Raw genomic sequence first — 14,931 nt, forward strand, 5'->3', positions numbered from 1 at the left:
ACTAATTTCTTGTCCAACCCTGATATCACAAGGACAGGAAGTGAGGGAAAATGTCCCTGATGTCATAACAGGGAGAAATACGCATTTATTGCTTGTGCTAACACTTACATGATGTACATGATTACACAGTATTGATGTTTGCATGTTGGCCCAGGATAAATCATCCATGCAGGTATGGAGGGGGTCGACTTCTGTCTTCTAATAAATGTAGGGGGTCATCCTGGATGCCTCCTGCTTGGATGAGCATCATGTATTGCTATAGTGCTGGCAGGCCAGCCACCAACACCTTCACATAGAAAGACGCAGTGCATTCTGCCCTAGAGCATCATTGGTTGTTATGGTGCTGCCTGTCAGCCCCCTTGCACCGTGGCAAGCCATGACGCTGATCTAGGGCAAATTGCATCCCGTGCTTGCAGCACACTGGGAAAACCCAACCAGCACCCCCCACTATTGCTGCATTCAGATTTTTTTAAATCATGGTTAATGCACATGAGTGTAAAATTAGCTGCGTTCAGATCTGCAATATATAACGTGTGCCTGAGCCCTTATGCTGTAATAGAAAATACATTTTCTGTTGTGAAATTTCAAGACACATTTCTCCAAAATGCCTATAGCTAAACAGGTGAACGAGGGCTTGTTTTAAAGTGATTTTACTGCTTATTCAGAATATATACATCCAGTACTGTGCAAAAGTTTTCGGCAGGTGTGAAGAAATGCTGTAAATTAAGACTGCTTGTAAATAGTTTATTTTTAAACAATCAGGCCTCGTACAGACGAGTGGACATGTCCGATGAAAACAGTCCGCGGACCGTTTTCATCGGACATGTCTGCTAGCAGATTTTGGTCTGATGGTTGTACACACGATCAAACCAAAATCCCCACGGACAGAATACGCGGTGACGACCTGGCGGCGACGATGACGCGGCGACGTGCGCGAAACCGGAAGTTCAATGCTTCCACGCATGCGTCGAATCACTTCGACGCCATGCTCGGGTTCTCGGGGGCAGCGGACATGTCCGATGAGTCATACTGACCGTCGGACATGTCCAACGGACAGGCTGTAAAGTAATTATTATTATTTTTTTTAAAACAAGCATGTTATAATTACCTCTACTGTGCAGCTAGTTTTGCACAGAGTGTCCCTGAACCTGGTCTTCGAAAAAAGAGAAGGTCTGGTGTCCCCAGTGACACACTTCCATCCCTATTACATATAGTCAAAAAGGATTCGCCCCGGGACTTTAAATGAAGTGGGTAACGTTTCCGCCAGTAAAGATAACAGTAATTGTATAATATATAATTTATTCAAGTAAAATTGTTTACATGCGTAAAGTAAAATTGTTACATACATAGATAACACCAACAATTGCCAATTGAAACGATACATAAACAATAAATATTAGAACACAAGTATAATAGTGGACAGAGTACATGGGCATCGTACTACCCGACTAGCCTAGTTTCGCAAGATCCATCTCGCTCTTCAGGGGTGAAATTTCACTCTTCACTGAGGACACACACAGCTGTGGAGATTGCCTGCTGTGTCTTACTTTTATACTTGGGATATTCACCATACTTAGCCTATACTTTTTATGGACTATGAGGTCTCTATGGATACATCACTATACCTATGCCATGCCTGCTCTCCATTTGGCCCCTGGAGAGGTCCCTTTTTGACTCTGCCCCCTCAGCTACCGTTTGAGGCACCTGCTGCTGCCATCTTGGGGCCGCACACTTGTAGCCATGGTTAAGCTCAGTGGTACAGTTTTACACACCCCTGAAGAGCGAGCTGGATCATGCGAAACTAGGCTAGTCGGGTAGTACGATGCCTGTGTACTCTGTCCACTATTATACTTGTGTACTAATATTTATTGTTTATGTATCATTTCAATTGGCAATTGTTGGTGTTATCTATGTATGTAACAATTTTACTTTACACATGTAAAAATTTTACTTGAATAAATTATATATTATATGTAGCGCCCCTATTGTCAGATGTTTTTTCACCTTAATGCATAGGATGCATTAAGGTGAAAAAAACATTTACCTTTACAACCCATTTAACAAAATGGAAAGTAAATGAACAGAAGAGAAATCCAAATCAATATTTGATGTGCCCTCCCTTGCCTTCAAAACAGCATCAATTATTCTAGGTACACTTGCACACAGTTTTTGAAGGAACTCGGCACAGAGGTTGTTCCAAACATCTTGGAGAACTCAGCATAGATCTTTTGTGGATGTAGGTTGCCTCACATCCGTCTGTCTCTTCATGTAATGAAGCGCAAACATAATTGCATGTGTATATACAGTATACTGATGGTGTCAGTAGAGCGGTGGATGGTGTTAGTAGGGCAGAGATTGATGTCAGTAATTTTAATTTTTATTATTTATTTTATTTTAGGAGCCCTATTAGGGAGCTTTGGTGAAATATCAGGGGTCTATTTGCACGTTTAATGCAGTATATTTCTGTGCATTACTGCATGTTTTATGCAGTATATTCCAGTGCATTGCTGCACATTTAATGCAGCATTTTTCTGTGCATTAGCGCACGTTTAAAGCAGTATATTTCAGTGTGTTACTGCATGTTTAATGTAGTATATTTCTGTGCATTAGTGCATGTTTAACGTTGTATATTTCAGTGTGTTATGTGCCGTTTAATGCTGTATTTTTTTGTGCGTTAGTGCACGTTTTAACACAGTATATTTTGGTGCAATCTTCACCACACAGGGCGATAAGGGTGTGCCCAGGCACACCTGGCACACCCTGTGCGCACGCCTATGATGTAATCCCAGACAGACTTGATGACGTTGAGATTAGGGCCAAATCATCACTTCCAGGACTCCTTGTTTTTCTTTAAGATTTAGATAGTTCTTAATGATTTTGGCTTTATGTTTGGGGTCGTTGTCCTACTGCAGAATAAATATGGGGCCAATCACATGCCTCCCTGATGGTATGGCATGATGGATAAGTATCTGCCTGTATTTGTCAGCATCAAGGACACCATTCATCCTGACCAAATCTTCAACTCCATTTGCAGAAATGCAGCTCCAAGCTTGAAGAAATCTCCACAATGATTCACTGTTGCCTGTAAGATACTCATTATTGTACTTGAGCCCTTAGGCAAACAAACTGCTTCCTGCACCAGCCAAATATTTCAAATTTTGACTCAACAGTTCAGAGCACCTGCTGCTATTTTTCTGCACCCCATTTCCTACGTTTTCGTGCGTAGTTGAGTCGCTTAGCCTTGTTTACATGTCAGAGGTATGGCTGTGTGCAGTGGTAATGTCAGCAGGTCTCCCACTGGAAGTACTCTAGTAGTACAGGCAGAGTGTAGTGATCAGTGGAGGGAGGTTGGTCAGTGCTCCAGGCTCGGTGTTTTATGTCATGCTGTCCCATCTAGCGGTTCTCGGGCAGATGCAGCTTGCAGCACCGCGGTGACATCACGTCAGATGCCCGTTTGATTGGAGTTAGTTTGTGAGAGACCTATTGATCAATGGACTAGTAATTGATGTTCATTTGCCCTTCACATTGTAAACCTTCACATTGGAACCTTGTAAAAATAGATTTTATGGTTGGAACTCTGTAAAAGTTGATTTGAATGAATTTAACAAGACGTACTTTACTATGCGGGCTCTTTCTCCATATGTTTGTGCCTGGAAACACCCCAGGAAGGATTGCACCCAGGAGTTGGTGTTTTCATCACACCGCTTACCATACTAAGTCTACTTGACCCGCAATGCAGTACTGCTTGGGTGTCCATTGGATCTGGTGAGTTCAACCATAAGGGGGGGGGGTATCCTGTATGCATCTGTTCACAGCATCATATGTTTTTTTTTTAGCACAGCAGCACTTTTGAAAGGAACTTGGGAAAATAACTTATCAACTGAGAATTGCTATATGTTTATGTGCACGTTATTTTGGACTTTCACTGGTCACATGCTTAATATTGATTTGCGCTATTTCTAGCACAGCAGCGCCCATGGAAGATACTTGTGAAAGGAACTTTCCAACTAGAAATTTATGCTTATTTGCACGTGTATTTTTAAGTTTTCACTAGCTACATGCTTGATATATTTTTTGTATTGCTGGATAAATGTTTCACTTAATTTTGTATGCATTACAGTTGCACTTTATTGTATTTATTCAGGCTGTCAGCACTGTGGCATTCAAACCCTTTTTTCCCATGGATTTTTCACCGCAATACTTCCATTAAGACCACTTCTGGCCAGACTTCTCTGGACAGCAGATGAGTGTACCTAGGTCCCACTGGTTTCCACCAGTTCTATGCTGATGGCACTGCTGGACATCTTCTGATGTTGAAGAGAAGTAAGCATGACGTGTCTTTCATCTGCTGTATTAAGTTTCCTTGGCTGACCACTGCATCTTCAGTCCTCAATGTTGCCCGGTCAATGGTATTCTCAATGCTGAGAAATATATGCAGATACTCAGTGACGATCCTGACCTCCCTGGGGCCCTAAGCAAAATGACATGTCACATTAAAGTTGAGAAGGGGAGGTGTTCTGCTGTCGGAAATTACATCTTACATTAAAGTGAGAAGCAGGGGGTGCTAACTTCTTACCTCTTCTCCCATGCAGCCAGTGAATTGTGAAGCGGGGTGAGGGGCCGAAAATGGCTTCTCACCAGAGAGGGAGGGTCTCTAGTAATTTGGGGGGCCCTCTGCAGCTTTGTGGGGCCCTAAGCGGCTTACATAGTTAGCCTATAGGGCAGATCGGCCCTGCAGATACTTATCCATCATGCCATACCATCAGCGAGGCATGTGATTAGCCACAAATTTATTCTGCAGTAAGACAATGACCCCAAACATACAGCCAAATTCATTAAAGGGGCTGTAAAGGTTTTTTTTTTTTTTAAATAACAAACATGCCATACTTACCTCCTCTGTGCAAGGGTTTTGCACAGAGGGGCCCCAATTCTCCTCTTCTGGGGTCCCCCAGTGGTGCTCCTGGCTCCTCCTCTTGCGGAGACCCGCATTCTCTGGGGGCACTCGGGAGTGTGCGCTCCGGAGTTCTGCTGCTGCATCCATTGACACAGACAGCAGGACTCGGCCCCACCCCCGGCTCCCGTGTCACTGGCTTTGATTGACAGAAGCGGGAGCCAATGCTGAACGATCGGGTTCAGTTAAGTAAAATGGGGGCTCTGGGGGGCTGCTGCACTAAAATGTTTACAACCCCTTTAAAGTGGTTGTAAACCCTTATAGACCACTTTAGCCTACAGGTAAGCCTAGATTAAGGCTTACCTGTGGTGCAACAAATATCTAGACTACGGCGCGCAGGTGCACTGAGAGTGCCGCTTCTAACGGCGATCATGGCGTTAGTGGCAACATTCGCGGGAGTGACGTCATCACGGCTCAGGCCAGTCACAGCGCCAGAGCCGCGATATGCGGAAGTCACTCGTGGAGAGATGGCGCCGCCGGAGGAGGGCAACGAGCACCGCTGCGGGGTCTTCGATCTCAGGTAATTACTTCATAATGAGCTAGTAAGCTATGCATACTAGCTCATTATGCCTTTGTCTTGCAGGGTGTTTTTTTTTTTAAAAAGAGGGTTTACTTCCTCTTTAAGAACTATCTTTAGCATAAAGAAGAACAAGGAGTCCTGTGAGTGATAAGTCTGCTCGTTACAGCTTAAAATCTATAGGTTGGAAGAGGCTCGGTAACAGTCTTGGAGGCGAGCATTGGAGGAGGTGACAAGGAGCATTGTCACGTACCAGGTGCAAGGCCGAGGTGCCGAGAGGGCTCCCCTTGTGGCTAAGTGCAGTGCACCCCTAAAGTGGTACAAGGAGTGCAATCTCCAGAGAAGCACGGTTTGCCAGTTGCTGTGGTCTGAATAGCTGATCACCGGAAGGTAGCTGGAACAAGCAAGGTGCACTTTGAAGCAGGTGTGCTTGCGTGGTACAAGGCGAACTTGGCAGAGGAGCAAACCAGAAACAGAACCAGGCCAGGGGTCATACACGGTAGATCAGTCAGTAGCAGGTTTCAGGTAGCAGAACTAGAACAAGCCGGAGCTCATAGACCATGAGACAGGTGAGCCAAGCCGAGATCAAACACAGTGGAGCAGACAGGAGCAAAGTCAGTAATACAAGCCTGAGGTCAAACCAGGAGATCCGAATAACAAGTCAGGGCAAGCATAACGGGAGGCCTAGGCTCAAGATACACAGGAGTACAGGAATACGAGAGAGCTGACGATAATGCAGCAATCTACAGGTCCCAGCAGCAAGTTTATATAGGCCAGGAGGTACCAGCATCTGTCACGTTATGAGCGCACCATTGGCCCTGCGCGCCTATTCGTGCCATCGCCCATCTGCGTGCGCCTGATGCGCCCATGATGGGTGTTGGTAAGATAACCAGTTCTTTGGCCATTTCCCTGACAGGCATCATTAAGTCTGTCTTGGATTACATGAAGAGACAGAAGGATTTGAGGCAGCCTACATCCGCAGAAGATCTGTGGCTAGTTCTCCAAGATGTTTGGAACAACCTACCTGCCGAGTTCCTTCAAAAACTGTGTGCAAGTGTACCTAGAAGAATTGATGCTGGTTCGAAGCCAAAGCATAGTAACACCAAATATTGATTTGATTTAGATTCTTATTCTGTTTGCTCACGTTGCATTTTGTAAAACATGTAATGTAATGTAAATTGGTAAAAATAAACAATTAAAATATATATTTTGGAAAGCATTCTTACTTTACATCATTTCTTCACACCTGCCTTTTGCACAGTACTGTAGTTTGGGGGCATAGTCTGGGCGAAGGTTCACTTAAAGAGGAAGTAAACCCTGATGGGTTTTACTTCCTCTTTGTTCCCTGCAAAGTAAAAGCATAATGGGCTCTAATGCATTGCATAGTAGCCCAGTATGTGCCACTTACCTGTAGAAGAAGCCCGCAATGTCACCGATGTCCTCTCTCTCTCATCACATCCATCTTCAACCCCTCTTCCTTCCGGGGCCGTGGACTCCGGCTCTGCTGTTGGCCAGAGTCACGTGCGTGCGGGAGCCGACAGTCAAAGCACGGGCACTATAGAAACGGCATGGATGGTGCCCTTTCTTTAGTACGCATACGCCGATTATGTCGGTGCCGGCTTCTATGGTGAATATCTCCTAAACTGTAGAGGTTTAGGAGATATTTCGAGTACCTACAGGTAAGCCTTATTATAGGCTTACCTGTAGGGAAAAGTGGTTGTACAGGGTATACAACTACTTTAAAGTTCCATTCTCTTCCAGTTGCAAGAGGGGATACAGTTGATCAGTTGCTTTAATAAGCTTTATATGACACATATTTGTCAATACAGTAGCTAGCTTTACTTCTCCAATGGCATAAAAAGGAGTCTACCTGCTGTGTTCTCCTTACTACTCTGTACTGTAGTGAGTCCAGTGGCGGTTCATCCATAGAGGGCGCCGGAGCGCCGCCCCCTCTGGCTCTTGCACTGCCACTGAAATTTTCGCCGCTGCCGCCGACTATTCAGATGGCCGGATGGTGAGCGCTGGCCACCTGAATAACGGCAGCTGCTTGGCTGTGTGGAAGTGCCTATCAGAGCCAGTGGCTGTAGTCGGCTTCCGAATGCTTATCTAAGGGACGTACGGGGGGTGCGTTCCTTGGATAAGATAGACAGGCGTCTCAACCAATCAGGTTCACCGGTTCTGGTTACCGGTAACCTGATTGGCTGAAGCATCATCGAGGGCGGGAGAAGACATCGAGGGACGTGGAAGGAGGATGGCTGACCCCCAGAAAGGTAAGTGCCGGGCGGGGAGGGGCATTTTACAGGGCACAGTGGTGACAATGGGCACAGTGGCGACAATTAAAGGGCACAGTGGCGACAATGGGCACAGTGGTGACAATGGGCAGTGGCATCAATGGGCACAGTGGCGACAATGGGCACAGTGGCGACAATTAAAGGGCACAGTGGCATCAATGGGCACAGTGGTGACAATGGGCACAGTGGCGACAATTAAAGGGCACAGTGGCATCAGTTGGCACAGTGGCGACAATTAAAGGGCACAGTCGCGACAATTGGCACAGTGACGACAATTAAAGGACACAGTGGTGACAATTAAAGGGCACAGTGGCGACAATTGATGGCACAGTGGCTGCGTTTGATGGCATGGCACAGTGGTGACAATTGATGGCACAGTGGCTGTGTTTGATGGCATGGCACAGTGATTGCGTTTGATGGCATGGCACAGTGTTGACAATTGATGGCACAGTGGCTGCGTTTGATGGCATGGCAGAGTGGTGACAATTGATGGCACAGTGGCTGCGTTTGATGGCATGGCACAGTGACTGAATTTGATGGCATGGCACAGTGGTGACAATTGATGGCACAGTGGCTGCGTTTTATGGCATGGCACAGTGGCTGCGTTTGACGGCATGGCACAGTGGTGACAATTGATGGCACAGTGGCTGTATTTGATGGGCACAGTGGCTGCATTTGATGGGCACAGTGAGGCTGCAATTGTTTTTTTTTTCGTTTGACCCCCCCCCCCCCAAATTTTGAGCACCAGCCGCCACTGGTAGTGACATAGGGGTCAGTGAGAGGAAGCACTTAACGCAGAGGAAGACCAGGAGCCCAAGACTTCCAGAAGTATTGGTATCTACAATAATCTTCAGCACACAATGGCTCTTGAACATAGCATAATTTAGTGATGTGAGCAGCAGGAAAGGGAAGTATCTACCTTTTCAGGGTATCCTTTGTAGCTATTTTAATATTTACGACAGGGGGTTGCTATAAAAAGCAAACTGGGCAGGAATATACAACCTCTATAAGCTATGAATGCCTTTAATAATATCTAAAATGCACAGCAGACTTTTAGAGAGTTATATACAGTGAACTTACTGATATCTTTCCAGCTGCGTTCAGGTCTTGAAGCTGTGCCAGACGTACTAACCTTTCTGTAGCATAGGAGACAGTAGGTTGCAACTGACATTTTTCACCTGCAGATGAAAAAGGAAGACATTAAGAAGACAGTTAGCATTTTTACAGATTTTCAGACTGTGCTATGTCCTCTCTACCTTGAACAGTTAGGGGCTTTAAATGGGAAAAGAAAAGAAAATGAAAAGAAATATCCCTAATACAGCAAATAGTAACTTGACTGGATTTAAAAAAACATTTTTTTTAAATATAATAATATATTTAATTGTATTTATTTTATTTTTTAACGCAAAAGGCTTTGAATTTGCAAGTCAATAATTGAGAATTCATGAATAATTGTTAATTTTACCTTGTGCATTATCTGTATTTCATATCAACAGACCATCTTGCCAAGTTATTTCCTTAGCATTAGAGGAAGGTAATGAAGGCGGCACTACCATCAATCAACATTAACTATTTTTAATCCTTAAAGCGGAGTTCCGGACACATTTCTTTATTTATTTTTTTATTAATCCCAGCATTATTATTTAAAAACCACAGTATACAAGGTTTGTTTTGGATGCTGTTAAAATATAAAATTCACACTCACCATTGTGAGCCTCTTGTTGTGGCCGTTGCCATCATGATTGTAGGCATCTGAAGCCTGCAGAAGCTTTGGAGAGGTGCATGCTGGGTAACCAGCATGCACATCTTGATCTTGCGCATGCGCAATTCACCAGCGGCCGTAGCGCTGATTGTAAAGTTGCCATAACAACAAGCGGCGACGGAAGACGGTCCCGCCCCATTGTTATGGCAACATAGATAAACACATCTCGGTGCTGTGATCTGTCTTAAATTGCATAATTTCCTGTCACAGTACTGCCCACAGGCGAGGGAGGAAGTGACCTAGGAGCACCGCGGACCAGAAAGTGGCAGATTAGGAGGACTAGATAGCAACAGGGCGATTCTGATAAGTAAGAAATAAATACATTTCCTCCATTTTTTTTTTTTTAGGTTTCCAGGAGTCTGATAATGCAAAAACAAAATCAGGGTGGAGCTAGATGTCACATTTGCTTGTGCTCTCAACCAAACTGTCAAACCATCCAATGGCTGGTTTCATAACTGATCACATGTGCAGCATCGTGGCAGTTGCAGATTAAACAGAGGCCAAGATGGCCGCTTACTTGGCTGAAAACAATAGGAGGGTTTACTTCCACTTTAAGTTGCTAGCATTAGTAAATAGAAGTTATATAAAATGTACTTGTTCTAAACTTTTTTTTTTTATTTCTTCAGTTGCCTCCTGGTTTCTGACCTAGGCCAAAATTATGTCATACATCCCACGAGTCTTCATGAGCATTTTTTTTCTTTCATCTAGAGGAAGGGAGGGGGCCTTTTCAAAGCTAAGTACACCCTCATGCCTGAATGCCTGAAGGGCAGATGGATTCCAGGAAGTAAATACTATATGAATCAACTGCCCTTACTTAAGATGGCCATGGCTAGCAATGCTAGGGCTTCAACAAAATAAAGCATGGATGGGTGAGTTTGCTTTGCATATTATAAATTATTATGTAAATTAAATTATATAGTATTTATTATATCATAAATTAGTGTTTACAGGTTGAGTATTTTTTCACTAAAGCAGCAGGTTGTACGAAAAGAAAAACGCAGATCCGTGCATCAACACAAATGATATAGATGTAGGGATCTCTCCAAGCGCTGATCGGATATTAGTTTTTCAGCAGGACCGTTTGACAAAAGCCTGCCATTAGACCAGCTTTTGTTGAACAGACCGGGGGAAAACACATATTGAACCAGCTGACTTTTGGGACATGTATACCTTGCTTTAGAAGTGATTTTTTATATCAGTTCATCTGCTTTTTTATATCAGCTCATCATGTGCAAAAAAATAAATAAATAAATAGCTGTTCATCCAGTCAGAAATCTAGTGATCTGAGCACAGGAAGTTATCAGTAAGCATTGTTCTCTGCTATCTCTGTGGACTACAAATAACCTCCTCCTGTTATGGGGAAATTAAGGAGGTGTTATGCATTCCTAACACACTCCTTGTGTGAAAGTAGACATTCCAATGTATTTAGTAAGAGGCATGATGTTTTTTTTCGCTGTGTAACTTTTTCTCACAATTCTTTGCAAAATTAAGATCCCCCCCCATCACAAAATTGTCCTATTAACAGGTTATTTCTCTCACACGGCATATGCATACATGTAACTACACCCCAAAACTCCCAAAAAATTACCCCATTTTGGAAAGAAAACACTCCAACGTATATTCTATGAGGCTTTATGAGTCTGCTGAACATGTCATTTTTTTCAACAAGTTTTTGGAAAATATGGAAAGAAAATGAAAATGTATTTTTCTACGCATTTTTTTTAATTTTTAGAGCACTGATGGGCGCTGATGAGGATCCACTGATAGGGTGACACTGATGAACACTCACTGATGGCCACTGTAGAGCACAAATGTGCACTGCAGGGCATTGATGTGACACTTATGGGCACTGATGGGGCATATATGTTCACTGATGGGGCACCATAGAGCACTGCTGGTCACTGATTTGGCATAGATGTGCACTGATGAGGCACTGTAGAGCACTGCTGGGCACTAATGGGACACAGTTGTGGCACTGTAGAGCACTGCTGGGCCACAGATGTGGTACAGTAGCGCACTGCTGGGGCACAGATGTGGCACTGTAAAGCACTGGTGTGGCACTGATGTGGCATCGTAAAGCACTGCTGGGCACTTATGTGGCACTGCTGGGCACTGAAAAACAAGCAGAGTCACGCTGCAGCTTCTCTCCGGTTTGTTAACAGTGATTGCTCCATCACTGGATGAAGCGATCACGTGGTAAAGGGCTACTGGGATTGGCCCTTTATCCCTATGCGTGATGCGCTGTGTCCCGAGGACCTGGCACTCACGGACAGCCGCATGTGCTCCCCAGGGGGCGTGCGAGAAGCTCTTTCATGGGAGGACGTCATAGTGTGCCCTCCCAGAACTAGCCAGCCGCACTGTAGCCGCCATTCGGCTATGGCCCAGTCAGCAAGTGGTTAAAGGGGTTGTACACCCTCACATATACCCAGTGAAGTGACTGGCCTCAGGTCATACACAGAGATGAAACTAATCCACCTACATCAATTATACCTGTTTCCAGGGCCGATCCGCCCTATACGCAAGCTGCGTAGGGCCCTGAGTAATTACTCAGGGCCCCCCGAGTTTTCGCCGCCGCCACTAGAGGTCCGCAGCCGAGCCGGCCGCCATTTTCTTGTAGACCAAACAATAGGAATTGAGCTGCGGCACCGCCCACCTCCCGCCCCGCTGATGTCTGTCTGATGTGAAATGATGTGGGAAGGGGCGGGGGTGGGCGGTGCCGCAGCTCAATACCTATTGGCAGCCACCCGGATTATCCACAACATCGCTGTATCAGATGGGGGACCGCGCTCAGAGTAATTCAGCAAGGTGACAGATGGTTTTTAAAAAGGGGCGGGTGTATTATTGAGCAGTGATCTTTTTACAGATTGGACATCTCGATAGAACAGCGCTGGCTGCGCTCACAGCAATACAGCAAGGGGCAGATGGTTAAAAAATCACTGCTCAATAATACATCCGCCCCTTTTTAAAAACCATCCGCCCCCTTTTAAAAACCATCCGCCCCTTGCTGTATTTTTGTGAGCGCAGCCAGCGCTGTTCTGTCGAAATTGGTCCCCCATCTGATAGAGTGAGCGTCGTAGTGAGCGTCGTAACTGCGCATGCTCCAACTACAGCTGACGGAACAGATGTTCAGTCTCAGAGATTTCCGTGATCTCGGACTGCGCATGCGCAGTCCAACCCGCCACTATCTGATAGCAGATAGGGGAACCAGAATGATAGGAAACCGGCTCCTCCACTGTCCACTCTGTACTGTAACGGCGACGGAGAGAGTCTCTGCTGATGGGGCTTCATACCTGATGATGTAAGGGGGGACTCCGCTGGGAATGCCTGGTGTAAGGGGGGACTCTGCTGGGAATGCCTGGTGTAAGGGGGGACTCTGCTGGGAATGCCTGGTGTAAGGGGGGACTCTGCTGGGAATGCCTGGTGTAAGGGGGGACTCCGCAGGGAATGTCTGGTGTAAGGGGGGACTCCGCTGGGAATGCCTGGTGTAAGGAGGGGCTCCACTGGGGACACCTGATGTAAGGAGGGACTCCGCTGGGAATGCCTGATGTAAGGAGGGACTTTGGGCTCCCACTGATTCTGCATTATGGCGAGTTGAATAATTTCATTCTATATTACAATGTAATAATAGAAATAATGCGCTTCAATCATCCTGACACCATAACAACCATGGTGCCGGGATGATTGAATCGCCAACACCAAGCGTTTGGAGTATCTTTATCTGCCGATTTGTTAAACTTTCTGGAATACACATTTCTATTGTGGTGCTTTCTCTCTTTCTTTCTCACCCTCTTTCTTTCTTTCTCTCCCTCTCTTTCTTTCTCTCTCTTTCTTTCTTTCTCTCCCTCTCTTTCTTTCTCTTTCTTTCTCTCCCTCTCTTTCTTTCTTTCTCCCTTTTTCTTTCTCTTTCTTTCTTTCTTAGTCTTTCTTTCTCCCTCCCTCTTTCTTTCCCTCTTTCTTTTCTTTCTTTCTCCCTCTTTCTTTCTTTCTCCCTCCCTCTTTCTTTCTCTCTCCCTCTTTCTTTCTTTCTCCCCCTTTCTTTCTTTCTCCCCCTTTCTTTCTCCCCCTTTTCTTTCTTTATTTCTTTCTTTGTCACTCTTTCTTTTTCTCTCTCCCTCTTTCTTTCTTTCTCCCTCCTTTCTTTCTTTCTCCCTCCTTTCTTTCTTTCTCCCTCTTTCTTTCTTTTTTCTCCCTCTTTCTTTCTTTCTCCCTCCCTCCCTCTTTCTTTCTCTTTCCCTCTTTCTTTCTCTCTCTCTCTCTCTCTCTCTCCCTCTTTCTTTCTTTCTTTCTCCCTCTTTCTTCCTCTCTCCCTCTTTCTTTCTCTTTATCCCTCTTTCTTTCTTTTTTTCTTTCTTTCTCCCTCTTTCTCTCTTTCTTTCTCCCTCTTTCTTTCTTTCTCCCTCCATCCCTCATTTATCTCAAACTCTAACCACACCCCCTCCGAGCTACGCCCATGTAAGCCACGCCCAATATTTCACGTAAACCACACCCATTTTTTGCCACCGTAGAGGGCCCCTTAGCAGAATTTTTCTTAGGGCCCCAGAGAGGTCAGGATCGGCACTGCCTGTTTCTCTACAGCTGAATTTCCCTACATCCGTTCAAAGTCCAGAATTTACACAGGATCTCTCAGCTCTGAAAAGCAGGGGGCAGAGAGCTGAAGTTACATTATTGAGGAGAACTCTAAGAGCTGATTGGAGGGAAGGGACACACCCCCTTTACACAGCACACATAACAAAGTTGAGGCTGTCAATCAGCTGGAAGTCCCTCCCCTGTCACTATTTTTCTCTTGAGCTTTTGGTCGGATATTCCGACCGTGTGTATGCTCCATCGGACATTTGCTGTTGGAATTTCCGACAAGAAAAATTTGAGAGCTGGTTCTCAATTTCTCCAACAGCAAAAGTTATTGTCGGAAATTCTGATCATTTGTATGCAATTCTGACGCACAAAAATCCTATGCATGCTCGGAATCATTGAACTTAATTTTTCTCGGCTCGTCGTAGTGTTGTACGTCACCGCGTTCTGACAAGATTTGTGTGACCGTGTGTATGCAAGACAAGTTTGAGCCAAAGTTCAGGCGGAAAAAAAATCCACGGTTTTGTTGTCGGAATTTCCGATAGTGTGTACAGGAAAGCTTGTCAGAAGTGACTCATGCAGATAGCAGAGGACAGAGGCAGCAGAAAGAAATGACACGTACACACAACGAGAAAATTTAGAGCTTTTTCATGACGTGAAAAATGCAATTTTTTAAAATGGTCATTAAAAACGATCGTTTGCAGTCCAGGGACCTCGCCTGTGAAATGCACTACCAACCACCATCCGACTGGAGTCGGACCACTTGGCCTTCAGGAGAAAGATTAAAACCCATCTCTTCTGAGGTCAAGGGGTTCCTTACCCATGAAATGGATACAGCGCC

At 45.1% G+C, this 14,931-nt stretch overlaps 1 protein-coding gene across 2 annotated transcripts in view; it reads right to left on the reverse strand.

The window, feature by feature from the left end:
• Positions 1-14,931, reverse strand: part of SERAC1 (serine active site containing 1) — a 112,585-nt gene that overhangs the window by 59,057 nt on the left and 38,597 nt on the right. Inside the window, exon 2 of one of the 2 annotated variants that reach the window (XM_040350951.1) lies at positions 8,892-8,937. In XM_040350951.1, coding sequence (XP_040206885.1) covers positions 8,892-8,904 — 13 coding nt within the window. In that variant the 5' untranslated portion in view covers positions 8,905-8,937. Of the gene's footprint in view, positions 1-8,839; positions 8,938-14,931 lie in introns of both variants that reach the window. The other variant, XM_040350949.1, reaches the window with a different exon arrangement.

The sequence above is a fragment of the Rana temporaria genome, chromosome 4 (genome assembly GCF_905171775.1).
Source record: "Rana temporaria chromosome 4, aRanTem1.1, whole genome shotgun sequence".
NCBI lineage: Eukaryota > Metazoa > Chordata > Amphibia > Anura > Ranidae > Rana > Rana temporaria.